The sequence below is a fragment of the Lampetra planeri genome, chromosome 25 (genome assembly GCF_965212315.1).
Source record: "Lampetra planeri chromosome 25, kcLamPlan1.2.h2, whole genome shotgun sequence".
Classification (NCBI taxonomy): domain Eukaryota; kingdom Metazoa; phylum Chordata; class Hyperoartia; order Petromyzontiformes; family Petromyzontidae; genus Lampetra; species Lampetra planeri.
The window spans coordinates 8,081,376-8,101,548 of record NC_136131.1 but is presented as its reverse complement, the minus strand read 5'-3'; the positions used below and the strand labels follow the sequence as shown (position 1 = coordinate 8,101,548).

At 46.2% G+C, this 20,173-nt stretch overlaps 1 protein-coding gene across 6 annotated transcripts in view; it reads right to left on the bottom strand.

The window, feature by feature from the left end:
- KLHDC3 (kelch domain containing 3) overlaps positions 1–19,963 on the bottom strand; it is a 45,867-nt gene extending 25,904 nt beyond the window's left edge. The window contains exons 1-9 of one of the 6 annotated variants that reach the window (XM_078606171.1): positions 19,884–19,963; positions 19,575–19,647; positions 16,314–16,581; positions 13,782–13,860; positions 11,240–11,401; positions 10,734–10,849; positions 9,551–9,622; positions 4,316–4,529; positions 984–1,070 (exon numbers count right to left, since the gene is read on the bottom strand). In XM_078606171.1, coding sequence (XP_078462297.1) covers positions 984–1,070; positions 4,316–4,529; positions 9,551–9,622; positions 10,734–10,849; positions 11,240–11,401; positions 13,782–13,860; positions 16,314–16,388 — 805 coding nt within the window. In that variant the 5' untranslated portion in view covers positions 16,389–16,581; positions 19,575–19,647; positions 19,884–19,963. Of the gene's footprint in view, positions 1–983; positions 1,071–4,315; positions 4,530–9,550; positions 9,623–10,733; positions 10,850–11,239; positions 11,402–13,781; positions 13,861–16,313; positions 16,582–17,376; positions 17,868–17,888; positions 18,095–19,117; positions 19,211–19,574 lie in introns of those variants that run through there. The other 5 variants (XM_078606175.1, XM_078606170.1, XM_078606172.1 and 2 more) reach the window with 5 other exon arrangements.
- Between the last annotated feature and the right edge of the window lie 210 nt (positions 19,964–20,173).

The window sequence follows — 20,173 nt, the reverse complement described above, 5'->3', positions numbered from 1 at the left end:
CAACTCCAAATATGCAGGCGTTCAAGGGTCGGGATCAAACCCACAACCTCCTGTATATTAGGCGAGATTGACGACCTAAAACATTCTTGTCTGTGTGTAATTACAGAATGGAGTTCTGCTTATAATTTATTAAACCCAACATCGCTGTGCAACAATATAGACCTCCGGCCACTGTACAGTTTTAATATAATTTAACAGCAGCTGGGATTAATGAAAACATTTTAATTTTAAATAACTCGTGGTGGAATAATGATACCATTGATTCATTGCTTTTTGCTTCTTAAGCTCACACAATTCATGCATTGAATTGCACATTCAATAATCAACGGTACACAATTTATGCACCATCAATCAACACAAAAGTATTTTTTTCTTAAATTACTGTTATGAATCGCAACTAATTCATCGAATCGCCAGCACGGGGGGGGGGGTACGAATAATTGAACTCACGAAGAGTCCACCGATGTATTCTACACCTCATGTACACCTTACGTACACCACGTTTGTCAATCCACTGCTGGATGAGGGAGGGCCTGCTCAAGCCCCACACAAGTCGTGGGGGTCATTTGACCATACTTCGCCACGCTGGCCAGTGCGGCTTGGTGAAAGGACGGGGAAAGCACAGCCGAGGGAGCATACAAGTACAGGGCAACGGTGGCAAGATGTGAACTACATCGCCTGCTATGCAGGAGGTCATGGGTTTTATCGCGACCCCGACACCTGTATATTTGGAGTTTGCAAGTTCTCGCCATGGTCACTTGGATCTTTCTCTGGGTCCTCCAGTTTTTCCCTCCAAAGTTAGAATCAACGTGCATTTAGAGCATCTGGCTGCTATAAATGTCCAGGTGATGAGACATATCGTTTGGGCTATCATTTGTGATAGTCAGGTCACTTCTGAAAGAGAGCTATATAGTTCAGTAAACCTTACCTGGAATAATAAAGTTCATAGTTTTACTTTGCTGTGTTGCAGGTGTACATCTCACCTGGACTGAATTTCCACAGGTCATCGAAGTGCCTGTCCACCAAGGCGTTGTAGCCTCCAAAGATGTACAGCTCTCCCTTGTAGGCAACTGCAATGGGGAAAAAAACGAGTGGATAGGTCAGTGGGACACACACACGTAACACACACATATATAGAGAGGGTTCAAACGATTATTTGGTGAGCACTGCATTGGCAATGGTGTACAAGCTCAACTAACAATAAAACTCACATTTGTCAACAACCACCGAGACCTTAAAAGGAATAATGTACAATAGGCGACGTTTTGGGCCATGACCCTTTGTTTACTTATGTGCCGTGAAGATGGTACATCGCCCGAAACGTCACTGTTATATTTTTTCATTTAAGAGCCACAAGTGTTATTTGACAAATGTGTTGAGTATTTTTATAAACACACACACACACACAAGCTCATCCATTTAGACATGAAGCCGATTTGTAATGCCCCTAAATTACATTCAGCTCAACAGGTGACAATATCGTGAAAGCGTTGATTCCATGTGCACAGAGCGACGCATGGAGATTCAGACCTGTGGCTCGCGCACACACACAACGTCAATTCTAAGAAAAATGTAGGTGTGAATCACTGCAAAGGAAAACAATCCATACCGGACCGCAGATTTTTGCGACGTGGGCTCAATTACAAAAAAAACGAGCAAAAAAAACTGTGAAGGATTGTGCAGAATAAGTTTTTGCACACACAGCGTTCCACATGCTTGACAGCATTTCAATTACAATCTAACCTCGTGTAATTTCTATCCATCGCTTAAGCGGGGTGTCCATGAACGAAACGGATCGCACCAGCGCACGCGACGTCAATCTGTTTGCACTTGGGCAAAAATCATCAATCAAGATTCCTTGCCTGAGAGCAGGTGTGGGTGGAGGTGGGGTGCTCAATCGCCCTTTTGATTTCCCATCCCCACGTGATGTCTGTGCTCCACCTTTTCATGTCCAGACGTTTCCTCCCTCGTTTCAACTCAACCGGCAGAGCTTTCATTATTGTGCCCTCACCAAAACCCGTTTTTTTCCCTTTTTCTTCCAAACAAGGTCTTCTAAACTCGGATACATCTTACAGTCAACCCTTCGCCAATCCACTGCTGGATGAGAGCCTCCCCATGTCGGCCGTGCGTGGTAGTGGGTGTCACGTGACCGTACTCTCCACGCGCCTTTCAGGGTGGGTTGGAGAATGCATTCTGCTGCACGGCTCTCGTTTGTCCACACACGAGCCCCCCACAGCCTATAAACAACCTGTTGTGCCTGGATGGTTGCCCATCTAATCACTTCTCCAGACTAAGTGTACCAGGTTACCAACGAAGGTCATCTATCGATTCCCATATAACCATCTTTCTGTACCTCTATTTTATGTGCTCAGCCCTGATTTAATGTACATAGCACATACATTTGTTTTTATAAGGTCCCACGGCACTCTCTGTATGGCATACTTTAAATCAAGCTAACTCTTCATATTTGTGTTTTAAAGTACGCAGTTTTATAGGCAAATTGTCCATAATTTATTGGCTGGTGCTCGTCTCTGTGCCGTATCGGTCTGGGAGTACAAGCTGCTGCTCGCTGTGCCCTACTCAAAGGCAGAAAGGCACCCCCTACTGGCAGATACCAGAGTTGTATCTTCACAGTAATCATGTAACTTGTTAATAATGTGAGCATTCGAGGTTTGAAGCGTTCCTATTCGTGTCTACGAGTTTAATAGCAAGCATGTGCCTCTTTGCATTTCATTGAACACCGTTTCAACTACTGTTGTATCTTTCTTTGTTCAATGGCCATATTAAAACGGTAACAGGAAGCGGGACCGGAGCAGGAAAACGTGGATTAAGAGATGATAACGCAAGTTGAAAACGTTATGGACCGTTAAGAAAAACACGGCGGCTTGGGAAGGACACGTCGCTCAAGGGGATGGAGGGCCGGTGGTGGTGACTGACGGCCAAATGAAGAAACACGCCAGAGAGTACCTCCCGTCACGGAGATGGAACGACGAGATCAGGATTTGAAGCTTTCGTGACTGCAAGGATTCATACTCTTAGGTTTTTTCGGTAAAGTCACGTAGGTAAATAATAAAATTAATAAAAGTATCATTAAAAATCACGACGTTTCGGAGGCAACACAAGCCTCCGTCCTCAGGTGGAACCGTCACAGCACGATTGCTGTATCAAGTACTTGATACAGCAAAATAAAAAAAAAATCACGACGTCTCCGAGGCTTGTGTTGCCTCCGAAACGTCGTGATTTTTTATTTTACTTTTATTAATTTTAATTTTATTTTGTACCTACGTGACTTTACCGACAAAACCTAAGAGTATAGAGGTGAGATCAGCTCGTGCGCAGGAGCTGGACGCATTTTCGCATCGCGAGACTGGCAGGTGTTCATCCAGCAGTGGATAGATCGTGGTTGATGATGATGATGACTGTTTAGATTCTCAGGTCATAGTCTTCACAATTCACTTTTTTCCCCAATTCATCAACAGCATCAGTGAGCATAACTTATCGATGTCAAATCAATAAACGTACTTTCATCAATTCCTGCCTACGAATTATGCTTTCCCAATTTTATCAGAATATCGAACATTATTCTTACTTTTTACGCTTTCCAACTAGGGTCGAAAGCATTTATGCATTTTCTCTGTCCATCACTAATGGGAGAGGGCACTGTAACTCTAATGATGATCCAACACAAATGTAACTTTCGTACACTATTGTGTTGCTATGAAGGACTTACCCTACTGAACATCGGCCACATTGATGGAAGGGTTGCCTGCAGCTTAAGACACAAACCAGAGTAACGCAGGACTATTTGTAACAACGCCTGAAGCACCTTGCCATGGAAGCTGCTCGTCAGAAATATGAACACGCATTTTACCGCGACAGCTATGAACTATTTTTTTTAATTTTACCAGGTAAGGCCCCACTGAGCTATATATAGCTCTTTCAGTAGCCATCTAGCCACAAATGATAGCTCAAACGAAGTGGCTTATGTGGAAATGTAAAGCAGCCAAATACTGTGAACGAATGTTCCTAAATGCGGACGGAAAAACCGGAGGCCTCGGAGGGAAAAATCCACGCGACCAGGGGGAGAGAGACATGCAGACTCCAAATATACAGGCGTCAGGGTCGGGGATGGAACCTGCGACCTCCTGTATAAGCAGGCGAGGTAGGTCCCATTTCGCCACCGTGGTGCCTCGACTTCCGTACCGCTCATTAAAATAAGTTATGGCGATGAGCGCGCGTCTAGAAGCTCCACATAACATCCGCGTGGCGCCGTGAATAACTCCCCGGGGGGCTTGCTCGACCGCCGTGTGCTTACACGCCGAGTGGCTCCTGCGTCCGTCGGGCGGCGTGCCGTTGACGGGCGGGTCGAACCAGTAGCGCTTCTCCGTGTCGAACACCTTGATGCGGTTGCAGTAGATCTCGCGATTGGAGTGCGACGGGCCCAGCATGTCGGCCCGCCCGCCAAACACGTACATCTTCTGGCCGATGAAGGTGGCCGAGTGAAAGTCCCGCCAGCGCGGGAGGCCGCCCTGCGTCGATCGAATCGGCGAACGCGGAAGAAAGTGGGTTAAGGAGCGGCTCTCGCAAAGGTCAACAAACAAAAGGGGCAAAGATACCCCCCAGGTAGCATGCAAGGGGCCATCTAGGAAAGGCCTGTTTGGCGAGAACCTACGATGGCCGGCACAGAGCACGAGACGGTGGCGTCGCTAGAGTCACGCCTGGCCGGCGGTCTCCACGGTGCTGCCGTTTACAACACTGCACGAGGTACTCAGAGGGGGGGGGGGGGGGGGCACGCAAATTTTTGTTCGGGCCAGTGGTGCGGCTGTTGCGATTTGTCGACAATGGCAGAGTTTCATTCATTAATATTCTAAAGTGTAACACACTTGCACTTACCCTGTGGTTAAAGTTAGTAGTTATTCTATAATCAATTATCACGGTGGCCGGATGGCTTGCAGTTTCAGAGCACTGAGCTGGCACCATTGACATCCTTAGTTTAAATTTCAGCATCAGTCTTAAGGGTTAAACTGGGCCCTCAATGGAGCAAGTTTATGGCCTCAGCCCAGTTGATGACTGTGCGCAAACACACACACAAAACCCACTTAACATCGTGAAATTGCAGTTCTAAGAAAAAAAAAGTTACGGCAAGGGAGACTTGCGTATAAATATACGGCAGCACAACTCTCCGCTATGTTTTAAATGAACTACCTCGAGTTTTAAAATATAGGTGATGGCAGATCTTATCATACATTTATACATCGCCTTAACCAAGGCAACCGTACAGTGAAATAACTATGGTACAAGATGGTTGGCGAGAGGGCATGAGATTAGTGGATGTGATATGTAAAATGAGGTGGTGGTGGTGGCGATGATGTGTGCAATAAACGAAGATGAAAATGAGATGAGTGGATTGATGACGGGTGACCATGGGGAGTTTGGGGGACAGAGAAGGCGGCGTTCGTACGAGTGGGGAGGACAACAAGGGGAGAAGGATGGGTGGGCAAGAGAACATAATACTGGTAGGAACCTCCTGGTTACACCAGCCCACAGGGGATTATTGTGTCCGTCCGTCGTGCATCCAAAAATGGGAGGGGAGGGGCTGGGTGGGGAGGGTGGGGTTAGGTGGGGGATGGGAGGGGTGGGGCTGCTCACCCCGTGGTGCTCTTATAAAACTCAACGTTTAACCTACTCACGCCGGCTTGTGCCCGCCCTCAGTCGGGCATATTTGCGGAATACACCACGCCGCCGTTGACCCTGGCCATTGACCGAGCAACCCAACGTTCCTACCAGCTTCCTTCGCAGGAATGTGTTAAGTGGGGTTTAAGAGAAGAGCGGAAGGCAGTGAGAGAGGGTGATTGTTTGACGTGCAAGGGCAGTTTATTCCAGCGAAGACACTGAAGATCGAGACACTAAAGTTTGCAATATCATATATTACAAGGCAAAAGCTACCCACCACTAACCTACTCTGAAATAACACATTCACCTGTGTACCGATTTAAAAGTCAACTGGGCTTTGGTTAAATTCCACTGATGAAAGCCCGAGCGCTGTCCTCTACTGCCACCTAGTGGACGTTAGACGGGACACAGGCTACGGGTATAAATGTTACAATACACTTTCTAAAAGGCGGAAAAAAAAATCAAAGGAGAAATTTAGATTTATGTAAATAAATTTCACATGCGTTGGTTGTAAAAGTAAACCAGTGGCAGTGTAGAAAACTCGAGCGAAGAATATGCTTTGTCATTTTGAGCAATCTACGTAGAGCGAAAACCCAATTAATGTTATTAATACATCCAATCGCAGCAGGCATACTTGCAATAAAAAGTCTGCTCACCAACATGCAACGCGATAAGCTCCCTTTTTGTTAAGCTATAAGCAACTTACATAATTTTATCAATCTGTATTACGTACAGAATTTTCAGGTAGTATGGCAGAGTCAAACATCGTTTGGAAATCCTCACATTCTAGACTCTCTGCTGGTTGTGTTAGATCATTGTTCTTGACTAATTTTCAGAGGGAGGGGCCCACTTTCGCCGATGTGACATCAGTGTGGGTGAGGGCCACCGCACATTTGAAACCATTAGGCTTTGACAGCAGCACGGTGATGGGGGTGTTGTTACACGTTGCGTATTGTCGGGGGCTGCACGTCAAAGGGGCCGCACTAAAGGCCACCAGGGGCTGCCAGTGGCCCGCGGGCCTTGAAATAAAGAGCACCGGTTTAGACACCGTCACTGAAGCGCAGAAGAGTGGCCAGTTGCGGGCGGAAGACTGGCTCGTGGCGAGGCAAGTCCTTCGGGGGAGGGTGGTGGAACGGGAGGGGATTGGGATTGCGAAGAGTTGGACCTTGAGTCAAACACAGCGCCCGGGGACCGATTCGCTTGTCCTTAAACGAGCCAACGCACATTTGCCTCCGTGACTTACGCCACAGTTGGCGATCGAGACATGGGGGGCGCGTTTCCATCGACGCCGGGATGACGAGCAACTTGCGGCAACGACGTGGCACGTGGTGGTTTATTAAAGCCCCGCCCCTCGCCCCGCCAAAGATTAGTTTTAACGTTTCTCAAGGCAAAACAACAAACCAATTAATTTGTATGATAAAAAGATATGGGCTCCAGCGCGGTTGACAGACGAGAGGTTTTATTTACCTCTAGATGTGGATGGATGTTCGTATGTATGTCTGTATGTATGTTGAACTTCTTTCGCACTGTACGCAGCCAACCGTGATAATCGGGAGGTGAGGGGGAAGAACAACAAACTATGGGTCTGTGTGAGTCTATGTTTGCTGAACTTCTTTTACCGCCATACATAGCCAACCGTATTCTTAGGTTTTTTCGGTAAAGTCACGTAGGTAAAACATCAAAATTAATGAAAATAAAATAAAATAAAAAACAAAAATCACGACGTTTCGGAGGCAACACAAGTCTCCGTCATCAGGTGGGACCGTCACAGCCAGATTAGCTGCATCAAGTGATTAGCTGCATCAAGTGATGCAGCTAATCTGGCTGTGACGGTCCCACCTGATGACGGAGACTTGTGTTGCCTCCGAAACGTCGTGATTTTTGTTTTTTATTTTATTTTCATTAATTTTGATGTTTTACCTACGTGACTTTACCGAAAAAACCTAAGAATATGATTCCTTGCAGTCACGAAAGCTTCAAATCTAGAAGGAATAGCCAACCGTGTCCATCTGAGGTGGGGACACACACACAGTGTAGATTGTCAAATATTACGAGTAATATATGTACAAGAAGAAGGGCTATTGCTGCAAAAAGTACCTATTTATCGATTTTTCATTTTAAGGCCAAAGTGTTGAGAAACTTACTGCGTTTTTTGTTGATTGTGCTTGTGCACCAGTGCCAACGCAGCAGCATCGCCAAATAATTTGCTTCGCACGAATACATGCAGCATTTATTTATATTACACGCATCAACGTGTCGGCTTTAAGTCGATCAGAAGGTAACGCAGCCAAACCCGTTTAACAATTTGTACGTTTCATACGTCTGAACCGTCTAGATTTGTAGCTAGCTCTGAAGTTTTGACAACACTGCAGTCGTAAAAAAACCCTCAATCATAATCGAGGCATATTTTTTAAGAACACTATAAAATAACCTTTGCAAAAAAAAAATCAACTGCCATTTAACTCACTCGATGTGTGAATGACGTCTTGTTTTGTCGATCCAAACGCCTAACCATTTACTCTCCGACGGGTCCTCGATTTGCACCGTGTGGTGTCACGCATGACGTTCGAAGAGTCGAGTCTGCTCCCGGCAGGAGGTGGCGCGAAACGTCGGGACAACGTGCCGAACACGCAGCACATGACCCCCCCCACCCCCCCCCACACGAAAGCACGTCGGAGAGCTACGGCAGAGCAGCCGTGATAAACTACGTCGCACCCTTAATTTGTTTATGAAAGCCTGAGGGACACTCTGAACCGAGTTCCAAACTTCCCCCACCCAGACACGCTCGAATGCCTGCACGCACGCACGTACGCACTCGGCATTTAAAGTCAATGCTATTAAATATTTTTTTTCCCCCTTGCCGTTCCGGGTACAGCCAAGGACTGAGTGACACTGACAACTCTTCTACGAACTAAACTATTTTTATATATTTTTTATTTTACTACGTAAGGGCCACTGAGCTATGTAGTACGTGTTTTTCATAAGCGACCTGGCTACAAATGATAGCTCAACGAGATGGCTTATCACGTGGACATATATAGCAGCCAAATACTCTAAACGCGCGATGTTCATTCTAAACATGGAGGGTAAAACCGGAGGGACCCGGAGAAAAATCCACGTGACCACGGCGAGGGAGACACGCAAACTCCAAATATATAGAGCAGGCATCAGGGTCGCAATCGAACTCATGATGTCCTGTAAACCAGGCGAGGGAGTTGACATTTGCCCTCGCCACACCGCCGGAATATGCAGCCGTGCGTAAGTTGGGCGACATGACGTGCCGTCAATTTACAGAGAGCCACAGTCAGTATCTTGTCTTCACGTGCACAGTTTGACCACGCGAGATGAAGCTGCTGTGGTCAGGGTGCTTCACCCAGTGTTGCCGATTTTTTCCCAAACAAATTGTTAAGAAAGGATGGCTTTGTAAACTTAAGTAACGTAAAGTGATGCACAGAGCACAAGGCAGTGCAGCAAAATCTAATGTTGTACCCCACCTATATGCTCCCTGCCTCCCAACAATCCGCAATGACCAACCGTGATGAAACGATTGCACGTTGTCGTGAGACAACGTGCTTGCTAGGCCACTGCATTGGCAGCGGTGTAACAAGCACAAACTCACCAAATTTGTCAAGAACATTAAGAGATGATCTGTCTTATGCAGGAGGGCCACGGTCTTAAACATTACCTATTTTATACGCTTTCCATTTTAAGGCAGCGTTATCGACGAACGTGTTAGCGTGGTGAAAGTACGGTCAAACAACCCCCACGATAAGCTCTGCGTGGGGAGGCCTTCCTTCAGCAGTGCATTGATGGACGGGTAGTCGCGTGAAAATACGTTAACAACCGTAGCGCGGGAATCGCACGACCGTTTACTCACCAGTGCGTGGATTAGTGTCCAGGTCATCGTCGTGGTGTCCATTTTGTGAACGTCGTTGGAAAAACAATCGGCCTGTGAGAAATATACAAAAAATAAATAATCACAAACATCCTCCCCCATACCAACATTTATTTACCTTGTGCATATATTTTGTTCATACGCTGTACCTGAAAATCAATGCAAAGTCACTTGTAAGCAAACACAAGGGAACTGTTTAAACTAGAGCAAAAGGATAACCATGTCACGGCCTGTCAATTCTGTTTGAACCAAACATGTATTTTCCTTTATCATTATTCCAGTCCGGCCAGCTAACAAAGTCGTTAGAGCACATGCGGTTTGCAAACAGCAGGTTACAGCTTAGATTTGAAGTTTGCAACTCACCCTCCCGAAATAATGCGTTGTGTATTACATTTATTGTTTAACGTGTCTTTAACACGTAGGCGTTTGCGACCAATATGATGAGTACATTTTTTTTTGGTTATATCGCTGAAATATAAATGTGTCGCAAACCCACCTCCACCCGACACAGCCAATTAGTAAGGTGTGTCACGTGAACAAAATGTGCTAATTAGTTACTATTAAGTGGCACGTTTTGTTGTGGGTTTGCTCTCAAACACTCTCAAACACACAACCGGTGTGCTGAAGCAGTAACTAATTGACACTTTTTGTTTACGTGACAAACCTGACCATTAGCAATGTCGGGTGGAGGTGGGTTCACGGTGGCGCCACGGTGGCTAGGAGATGTTAACTACCTCTCCTGGTATACGGGAGCTCGTGGGTTCGACTCTGACGCCTGCTGGATATTTAGAGTTTGCGTGTCTCTCTCCCCGTGGTCACGTGGATTTTTCTCCGGGTCCTCTGGGTTTTCCCTCCACATTTAGAAACGTGCGTTTCGGCTATTTGGCTGCTGCAAATGTCCACATGATAAGGCACTTCCTTGAGCTATCATACGGAGCCAGGTCGCTTCCGAAAAAGAGCTATATGGCTCAGTGGGGGCCTTACCTGGCAAAATAAAAAAGGTATTTAGTTTTTCGGCACATTTGCACGACCTAACCAAAAAAACGTTACCATGTTTTACGTGTACTTATCATCATCAATGGTTTTGTGCTCAATGTCAATCTTCATCGTCGTCGTCTGGACGAAACGAGGCGACACACGGACGCGGGCGAACGCTGGGGCTTACCAGCTGCTCGTACCCGCCGAAGATGTACATGCACTTGCGCAGAGCCGCCGCGGAGTGACCGTCCCTGGCGCCGGGCACCGGGCCAGACACGTGTGGGCGCAGCCACCGGTGGGTGTCTGCGGGTTAACGGGAAAACACGTGGCACGCACGCACGCACACGCACGTCCGCGCATCGAACGTCGCGTATTTTTGTTGTTGTTTTGCAATCGCTCCCATCGCATGAGTTAATGGAGCTCAACAACGGCTTTTGCTTTGGTGCCTTGAGATGTCGTGCATGGCAGGTGCGATATAAATAGATACTTTTTCAAACACAGTTTCTGGGCATAGGCCCAGAGGCCCAGGACGTCAACCGTCCATCAACAAAAAAGCATCAGAGTAGTAAACAGATAAAGCGTCGACACGTTTCACGTATCAAGAGAGGTTTTATGGAGTGGTTAAATCGAGCACTCTGGCAGAACGATCAGCATCATTTTCATCAGCCAGGATCTATCCACTGCGGCACTCACAGATGTCGAAGGAGTAGAGCACGTTGCAGGCGCCATCTGTGTCGTTGCGTCCGCCCCAGACGTAGATGGCATCCTCCACGAGCACGGCCGTGTGGCCGTAGCGCATGTACGGCATCTGCTTAGGGCCGATCACCGGTGGCAGCTTGCTCCACCGCATCGACACTGCATGTTGTGCGTGTGAATGTGAGCGACAGGGCAAACAACGGGTGTCACTCAACTCGCAATCTACCCGTGCTGCGAACGTACGAGTTCGGCAAGTGACCATCCGTGCCCACCCACTTTCCCCCCCGCCAGCCCACCTCTTACGGTGTAATTCATCTGTTGAACCAGTGCAGGGAATTCAACATTGGGATTATTTGGACTCGGCCACAGCAATGTGGAATATCCACTGTCCTTGCAATGTTATGAACTGAGGGGGTGTCCTGAAAACACTTGATAACCCACATATATATTTCATAAATGACAACCCACGCTTCATCCGCTGCTCCATTAATGCGTGCGTGTGCGATGTGAACGAGCGGGCACGCAATGGGTGTCAATCTCCTTCGACTGAACAACCCGAGCAACTAACCACAAGAGAGGCGTGTGACGATTCACAAACCACCCACACACCCTCCACCCCCTTGTGATTTGATGCAAGGGGCGAGCACGAATAACCTGATAATCCACATATATACACTTTAGATTTTAAACAACATCATGTCAAGATTAATTTAAACACTTGAGAATACACTTTGGTTTTGTGTCATCTCCCCACTCATGGGCATACAACTTAACCTGGCTGCAAATAATAGCTCAACGAAGGGGCTTATCATGTGGAAATTTATAGCAGCCAAATACTCTAAACGCACGTCGATTCTAAATGTGGAGGGAAAAACCGGGAGGACCCAGAGAAAAATCCACGTGACCACGACGAGACACGCAAACTACAAATATATAGCAGGCGTCAGGGTCGGGATTGAACCCGTGACCTATTGAATACCAGGCGAGGTAGTTAACGTCTCACCACTGCGGTGCCCGCCGAAGCAGTGGTACGGTGATTAGCGGCACCGCGCTGTGAACCAGGCAGCCCGAGTTCAATTCCTAGCCACGGCTAAAATTGGTGGCAAGTCATATGAAAGCTGGCAGTGCCCTCCGACACCTATTCACCAACCCACACTGACCAGCGTGGTGAAGTATGGTAACATAAAAAAACCAATGACTTGCATGGAGTGGGAAGTCCTAATCCCCTTGGCGAATTGAAAATGGCTGGAATTCATGTTTTTTTTGTCTCATTTATATAGTTTTTTTTTATATATAGCGTTTGTACAGTTGTTTGCTCCAATAGACTAGTTGTAACATAAAAAAACCGATGACTTGCATGGAGTGGGAAGTCCTAATCCCCTTGGCGAATTGAAAATGGCTGGAATTTATGTTGTTTTAGTCTCATTTATATAGTGTTTTTTGTTTTTTATATAGCGTTTGTACAGTTGTTTGCTCCAATAAACTAGTAGTTTCATTATGATTCCTGTAAGCGTTTGCATTAATCATAATAGATTCCTACAAACACAATTCAATGTATGTATCGTGAGCGTATAAATCTATGTTAACCGATTAATCAATGCCTTGTTACATGCCCGATATAGAAGGAACCCTCACCCGCTCACACGATACTTTGTGGCCTTGACAGATAAATTATTATATGATTGCCAACAGTTTTGGCAATGAACAAAAGGCCAAATGCCAGAAACATCTTCGAAGGCCAGTGTTGTTCACGAGCATGCCGAGTTTGTTTTTATCTGGGTGAACAGTTGAAGATGTATTGCTGTGCAATGTTACAAACAAGGCATTCGCAAACACGCAACCATTCAGACTCGTCAAGGCTATTTTAACAATGGTGACAACGCACTTTAGTTTTCAAACAACATTGGCAAATTTATAACCATGATGAAACGATATACAACTCACAGGGTATGTTATATATATTTTTTATAATTTACAATTTCAATATTGGATGTGTTAAAGAGTCGACGTGAGAATAGGTGTGGCATGCGTATTTTGGACATTGTAGAACTGTGCAGGGTTTTAAGTTGTAGATTTTAACATGCTTGTGCTTAAGTGTGCTTACGAGTTTGCTACGTGTATGTCCCACTTCGTAAAAATCTTCATAAAATAACAATCCACAAACTCAACCAGTTATTCATTTACAAACAGATGCTTATCGCAGGAAATATTATTTGGTGATGCTCCATTTGGCAGTGATGCACAAGCACAACCAACAACAATAATCTACACCATAATCTAAAAAAATACACAACATTAAATCGGGCTTAATTCATTGTCCTTACTTGACAAACATTATTTAACACGCACCCCCGATAAGCACTGTTGGCTACGTAACATACATAGCCATACATACTACAAAAGAAGCCTGCTTACATGCACGAGGCATGTGAAATGTATTTTAACAGTGGTAAACTTCGTAATACGACGCCGATTAAGGCCGCTTCTATTCCGAGCGACACAAACTTTACACGGCACTTTTACATCGCTCGAGACTCACCCAGGTTAAAGATGTGCACGTCAATCTGCCGCAGAGTCTCGTAATCTTCACCGGAGCAGTATCCGCCAAACGAGTAAACCTGCCAAAAAATGATCAATCGCACACCACCGGATGTCTCGGCACACGGCTTGGAATCTCACTTTATGGGATTTTTTTTTTTACGGAGTTCGGCTCCAGGGGGTGAAATATTACCGATGTAAACACCATCGTGTATGTTTCGAAGACGATGACGTGTCATCTCAGATCTCCCAACAAAAGCCACCGACCAGTTTCTCGGAGAGATCTTAACTCAACTCACCCCTGCTGCAGCGTGTGTCCACACCGCAAAATGCGACAACTCCATTTTAAAAGGGTAGGATCGTGGTTGGCTTTTGATGGAACATCTTAACGAGTGCCTCACTACAGTTAGCATTCCGTAGTTTTGAAATCGTTTATACCTGTTTAACAACCGTATATATACTGGACTGGACAAGTCTCTACAATTGAAAATATGCTGTTGAGTACCTGTAAACTCTTATAGACGTTAGGGAATCTGTAACTCCCTAATACATGTAATACAAACCCAGCTTGTATTTACATGGATTGTTAAATTATTTTTGTTACGCTCGTTTTCCCAGGAATGCCTCACCGAATATCAAAAAATTATTTTTTTCAGAAGGGTCCTGCAAAGATTTTATTGTTTGCGGCGCGTGATGTTGCTTCTTGTAATCCTCAGTTATTTGCAGGTAATGTTTTGAGCACTGGAATGTTTGTATACGCTGTGTGCTATTCATCTAGCTATGGCAAGGACACGGAGAACCCAGAGGGAACCCATGCAGAACATACAAACTGCACACAGACAGGTGCCAAAGTTCAGGAATCGAACTAGAGCCCTTCTTTGTTACGAAGGAAATCGATGCAAAAAAGTTTCAAAGTTGTTTCCAGCTCAAGCGCACGTGCGCTTGGCATCCATCACTTATGTACAGCCCTTAGCCAATGTTGAAATTTCCACATTTCTATGGTTGGGTGTGGGCAAATAAATAAATAAGACAACCACTGTTGTATAAATCACATCAATTGATGCAAACATTAAAACTCTTACCAAAAAAAAAGTAAGGGTTATGTCTACGGTCTGGATAATTATACAAGGTTGATTATATAAATTAAGTAAACAAAGTTGAACCAGTCTCATTTGGAGAAAACGAACACCCCCCACAGACGAATTGTGTTGTGGTCACAGGCAGGCCCCCTCCCCCCGCCGTGAGGGTTACATCTATTTATGTTGAGAATATACGTGCGAGCCCCAGCACTGACAGGCTAACAGGGCACCCAGGTGCTGTTCTCAGATTAGCGCTGTTAATTACATTTTCTCTTTACCATGCCCGCATGTGAAGTAAAAAAAACGATTATCCGTTTACCAACCTTCACCGACCTGCACTGACCAGCACGGTGAAGTAAGGTCAAACAAGTCCCAAGTGTGACACGGCGTGATGAGGTATTCATCCATATGGGGCAGAAAGGTTTTCAAATACAGTGTGACAATTGTTTAGATCTTTACTAAAGTTGAACTGGATTGGAGTATAAAATCCCATGACTTTTGGAATCGATAACAGATTCGGTAAACAATAGAAAAATGGACAATAGATTAATACCCCTAACTTAAATGGTCAAAGGACCTGGGTTTATATTAAATTATGCAACGTTTAAGTCAGAGTGGTTTCCCATAGCAATGCATGCATGGGGGGTAAGGGGGTGATTCATCACCTGTTTAAAGCCACGAGTCATTGGTGGAATGTCCACATTCTCATGACAGGGCGAGTCTATTCATAGTACAACCACTGCTGACTTCTCACAATGGGGTGGTGGGGGTCTATTTTATTTACTTTGAAGAGGATTAGGGAACAAGTCAACCCCCAAGCAGGATTCAAACCCGCAACCTTCAGATAATGACAGTGAGATATAACCACAGCCACACCCAGTCAAAAAATTAAATACACAGAAGACATGTGCCAAGACAAAAATAACTTAATGTTCTGCCCAGGTCTGGTTTTTCCATAAATTAACAAACACCGTTTCCACCTGTTAATGAGTTGATGGTCAATCACAAAGAGGGGTGTGTGATGATGAAGAAGTTGACAAAGACATCGGTTTATAAAAAAAAAACCAGCCCAACCAACGTCTCCTCATCGCAAACTGCATTTTGGTCAGTTCGAAGTGGTCGGCCTCATGGAGTCACACGGGCCATATGACAAGAATCCGCTTGCCGTATGAAGCGAAGCCGTGCGCCATATGAAACTAAGTAGCGGTGCGGTTTAAAACTGATTTGTGTCTAGTTTATTGTCCTTACCACGCACCTCCGATTAGCAGGGTTGGCCATGTACGGTGTGAAATAAGTTCTACATACATACAAACATGCATACAAACGAAGCCACGGGCAGTATAAAACTAAGTAGCGGGGCGGAGTAAAACAAAATCGCGGGGCCATGTGAAATCAAGCAGCAGGCTGTATATTCAGGCTCATGGCCCGTAACACAAGTCAGCGGGGCGCGCTACCTTGTGCCCAACGGCGACGGCGGCGTGGTTGACCCTGCGGGGGCCGCCCTCCAGGTGCGTTGTCCAACGAAGCATGGCTGCTTCCTGTGTCGCACCCACGCCCCTCCCCCCACCCTCCAGTGGCCACCGGGTAAAAAAGTGAACTCCAGTTGTGCTTTGGTATATATCCCTCGCCTCGTTCCTCCTCCCACCCCCTTCTCACGCCATCATCTCGTCCGTCCAGCGTGCACCGCCTTGCCCATGGAAGCGAGCGCTGCTTTCTCACACACTGACGACAGTTCGACGAGAAGCGTTGAATGATAATACTAACCTTGCCCTGGTCTTGCACGGCTATTTTTTTGGTAATCCACTGCTGGATGAGAGCCTTCCCATGCCACGCGCGTCGTGGGAGTTATCTGATCAAACTTCATTGCACTCGTCAATGTTGGCCAGCGAACGCGGGGAGAGCAGACATGGCAGCATAGAAGTACAGGACAACAATGGGTTTTGCTATACTGTCCTCTGCTTTGCCTGTGAATGAAAGCCGCCTCCTCCTCGTCCCCACACTAAGTCATGGGGGTTGTTTGACCATACTTCACCACGCTAGTCAGTTTGGGTTGAACGGGCGAGGTTGGGTAGGACTGGTCAAGACATCACTCTTCATTCCTCACATTTATTTTAATGATCTACGACAGGGTTTGGCAACCTGTTGCTCTGAAGCCACACGTGGCTTATTAAAGAATGCTTCATGAGATTCTTTATCAAGGGCCACCACCACAACCTCCTATTCATGTGCGTTGCGGCTCTTGAAACACCGAGTTGTTTAACACATTGGAATAAAAAAGGGCTTTTCTTGTTATTTTGGCTGCTGACCTCTGATCAATGTCGTAAAGACCACAAGGCAATTCTTCACAACATGCTAATGGATTTGGATCTGGACAAAGGCTGTGTGTTCTTTACACATAATTGCAGATTATTTAAAAAGTATGATTTTCTGGCATACACTATTAATACTATTATGGGTTTTTATAATTATTTAGAGCTTTAATTATTGACGTTAGCCATGGGCAGGAATCAAACTCACGTTGCAGGGTTCATAGCATGATGACCGCTAAGCACTCCACACCCTGCTGTCTTTTATTGTGCACATTCTAATCGTTAGGCAGAATATATTTTTAAAAAATACCTTTTTATTTTACCAGATATGGCCACTGAGCTATATAGCTCTTTTTCAGAAGCGGCCTGGCCATGCTCAACGAAGTGGCTTATGTGGAAATTTATATCAGCCAAATAATCGAAACGAATGTTTCTCAATATGGACAGAAAAACGGGAGGACCCGGAGAACATGCAAACTCCAAATATGAAGGCGTCAGTGTCGGGATCAAACCCACGACCTCTCCTGCATACCAGGCGAGATAGTTCACATCTGGTCAACAACAAAACAAATAAGCATACAATGCGTCTCCTTCACATATCGGCCCCTTGTTTTTCACAGTCCTTCACTTGGTCAATAACTGACTGGACCCACTGCACAATCCGGTAAAATGTACACAACTTGGCGTGTAATGCCACTGCCATTACGCGTCCTAAAGTACCGTCGCCGTGGAAATGTCAGCGATTAAGCCGTGCTCGTGCGCAGGTGCCCGGCGGATACTTTCTATGGCAGGGCCGTGAGAGGTGACAGCCGATTTAGGACGGAGGCCCTTCATCCCAGCTGCGGACTGATCGTGGCCGGGAATCGAACTCGGGTCGATCGATGTTGTGATCGTCGAGGACGACAGGTTAGCGCGGGCATGGTGTCCTTCGGGGGGGGGGGGGGTTTCTGTCACGGGAATGTGGAATTCACGACGCTGGTTCACAGCAACAGCAGCAGCAACAACAAGAGACGCACAAAGCGGGCAATGACGTTGAACTGTGAATACCGCAATCCCCTTTGGCCAGGGACAAGGGGACATCACCACAACACCATTAATAGAACAAGGTAACTCGATACCAGAACTTCTGTGATACTCGAAGTGACGAACTATTAAGCGGGTATTAAATATGGGCATGTCATATGCCTGTTGTTCTTAGTGGGATTAACAAGTGGATGCAACCGCTTTAGGATGTTAATGGACGATATGATGATTATCATCGGACTGAATTACACACCTTATTACAACGTGTCATTCACATATTGGTGTCCTAACACCACATTAATACACTTTCTAAAAAATATAACTCTCGTCAGTTAGAGCATACCACACTTTATTCAGAATTATTTGCGTAACCTGGGACTAATATAGAATAACGAATAACTAACAATTTTAGAAGTCTTCAAACCTTGGAATTTATCATCAGGGCCCCCCCCCCCAATTCGAATCTTCCAGAGCCCGAGTAACTTTACACAGAGTAATTCGCGCAAATGAAGGAACTTTAATCGCTGCTTTAACTGATCCACGGAACATCGCTGGTGTCTTGTAGCGCATTCGTTGCAACACTCCTCCGGCAATGCAATAGGCACACACCCCACACATCCCACCCCCCTCTTAAATAAAGCGTGTGCCGGGTGCCCCGTAAACTCGTACAAAACCCGTGTCTCTCGCGCCATTACGACGCACACACCGGCTTACAAGACGCGCCACCAAGGACATAAAGAAGCACTTTGACAGCATTGTTGGACATTATATTACCAGCCGTGGGATTACAACACAAGCCGACAACGCGTGTTAGAAGAGTATTTATCCGCTAGAAATGTCCGCATAAGCCACTTCGTTGAGCTACCAACTCGTGATAGGCGGGGTTTGCTTGTTAAAAACAACTACGTAGCTCGTTGGGGCCTTACCTGAGTTAAAATAAAACACTTTAGAGACGACACTTCCTATGAACATGCGAAATAAGCCACGCCGTTTACATTTCATAGACCGCATTGGAAAGCCCCCCCCCCCCCTCCGGCCCCGTCTCACCCGGCCAATCGTGTGTTAACGTTGGCCAGGTCACGTGCTGCACTTGCGGCCAATCAACGCGCGTTCTCCTATAGGGGTGGTGGTGGGGTGCCACCACCCCCCGCGCGTATGCGCTGTAGGAATTCCAACACCACCCCCTCGTGTGCCACACAAACAAATAACTCAAGCGGGGCTAATGCGAATTGCAACAACTTTCTCTTTTTTAAAGATGATTAAAGTACGGCCGCCGGTGTTCGGTCCACTGCTGGATGAAGGCAACTCCCTCCCCCCGTGAAACAATACACAGAACGGCGACTTTAAACGGTTAGTTAAAGTGTCAACCCAATGCATTCGAACCTTTTTCTTCTCCTCAACAAACCCCGGGGGGAGCCTCCGGGAGCAGTAAACCGCCGGCGGCGGTCGTCTTGAGCTTGTGAGGGCGACACGAACGACGTTTGACTCGCGTTAATATTTACGTCTTTCAAACAACTAAAAAGTTGAAGGTTTCAGCTACGCCGGACGTCTTAATTTTGTAGTAAATAATTTTTTAAAAAGAAAATAAAAAAAACGTCGTGACAATGAGAATTGTTAGTAACTTTGTACGAAATGTAATTTTAATACTGTTTTATAATTTTTAAAAAACTATTTCACAACAAAAACAAAAACCTGAGGCGCCGCTCCGCTACGCGTGGCCGAGTCGCGGGTGTCTCTTTTGAAGGACCCCGACCGGCTGGCGCCGCTTTCAGATTTCATAGCGCGGATAGGCGGCAGGGGAGCGACGTCCGCGCTCGCCCATTGGTCGAAGGCGCGTGTGGAGGGGGGGGGAGTGGGGGAAAGGAGACGCGTCGGCCAATGGGCGCGCGTCTGTAACCTCGCCGTTGGGTTAATCCGCGCTATGAAATTAAAAGGGGTCTGTTAACAACAAAAAAACACGCGGGCACAAGTTTTGGTTGTCC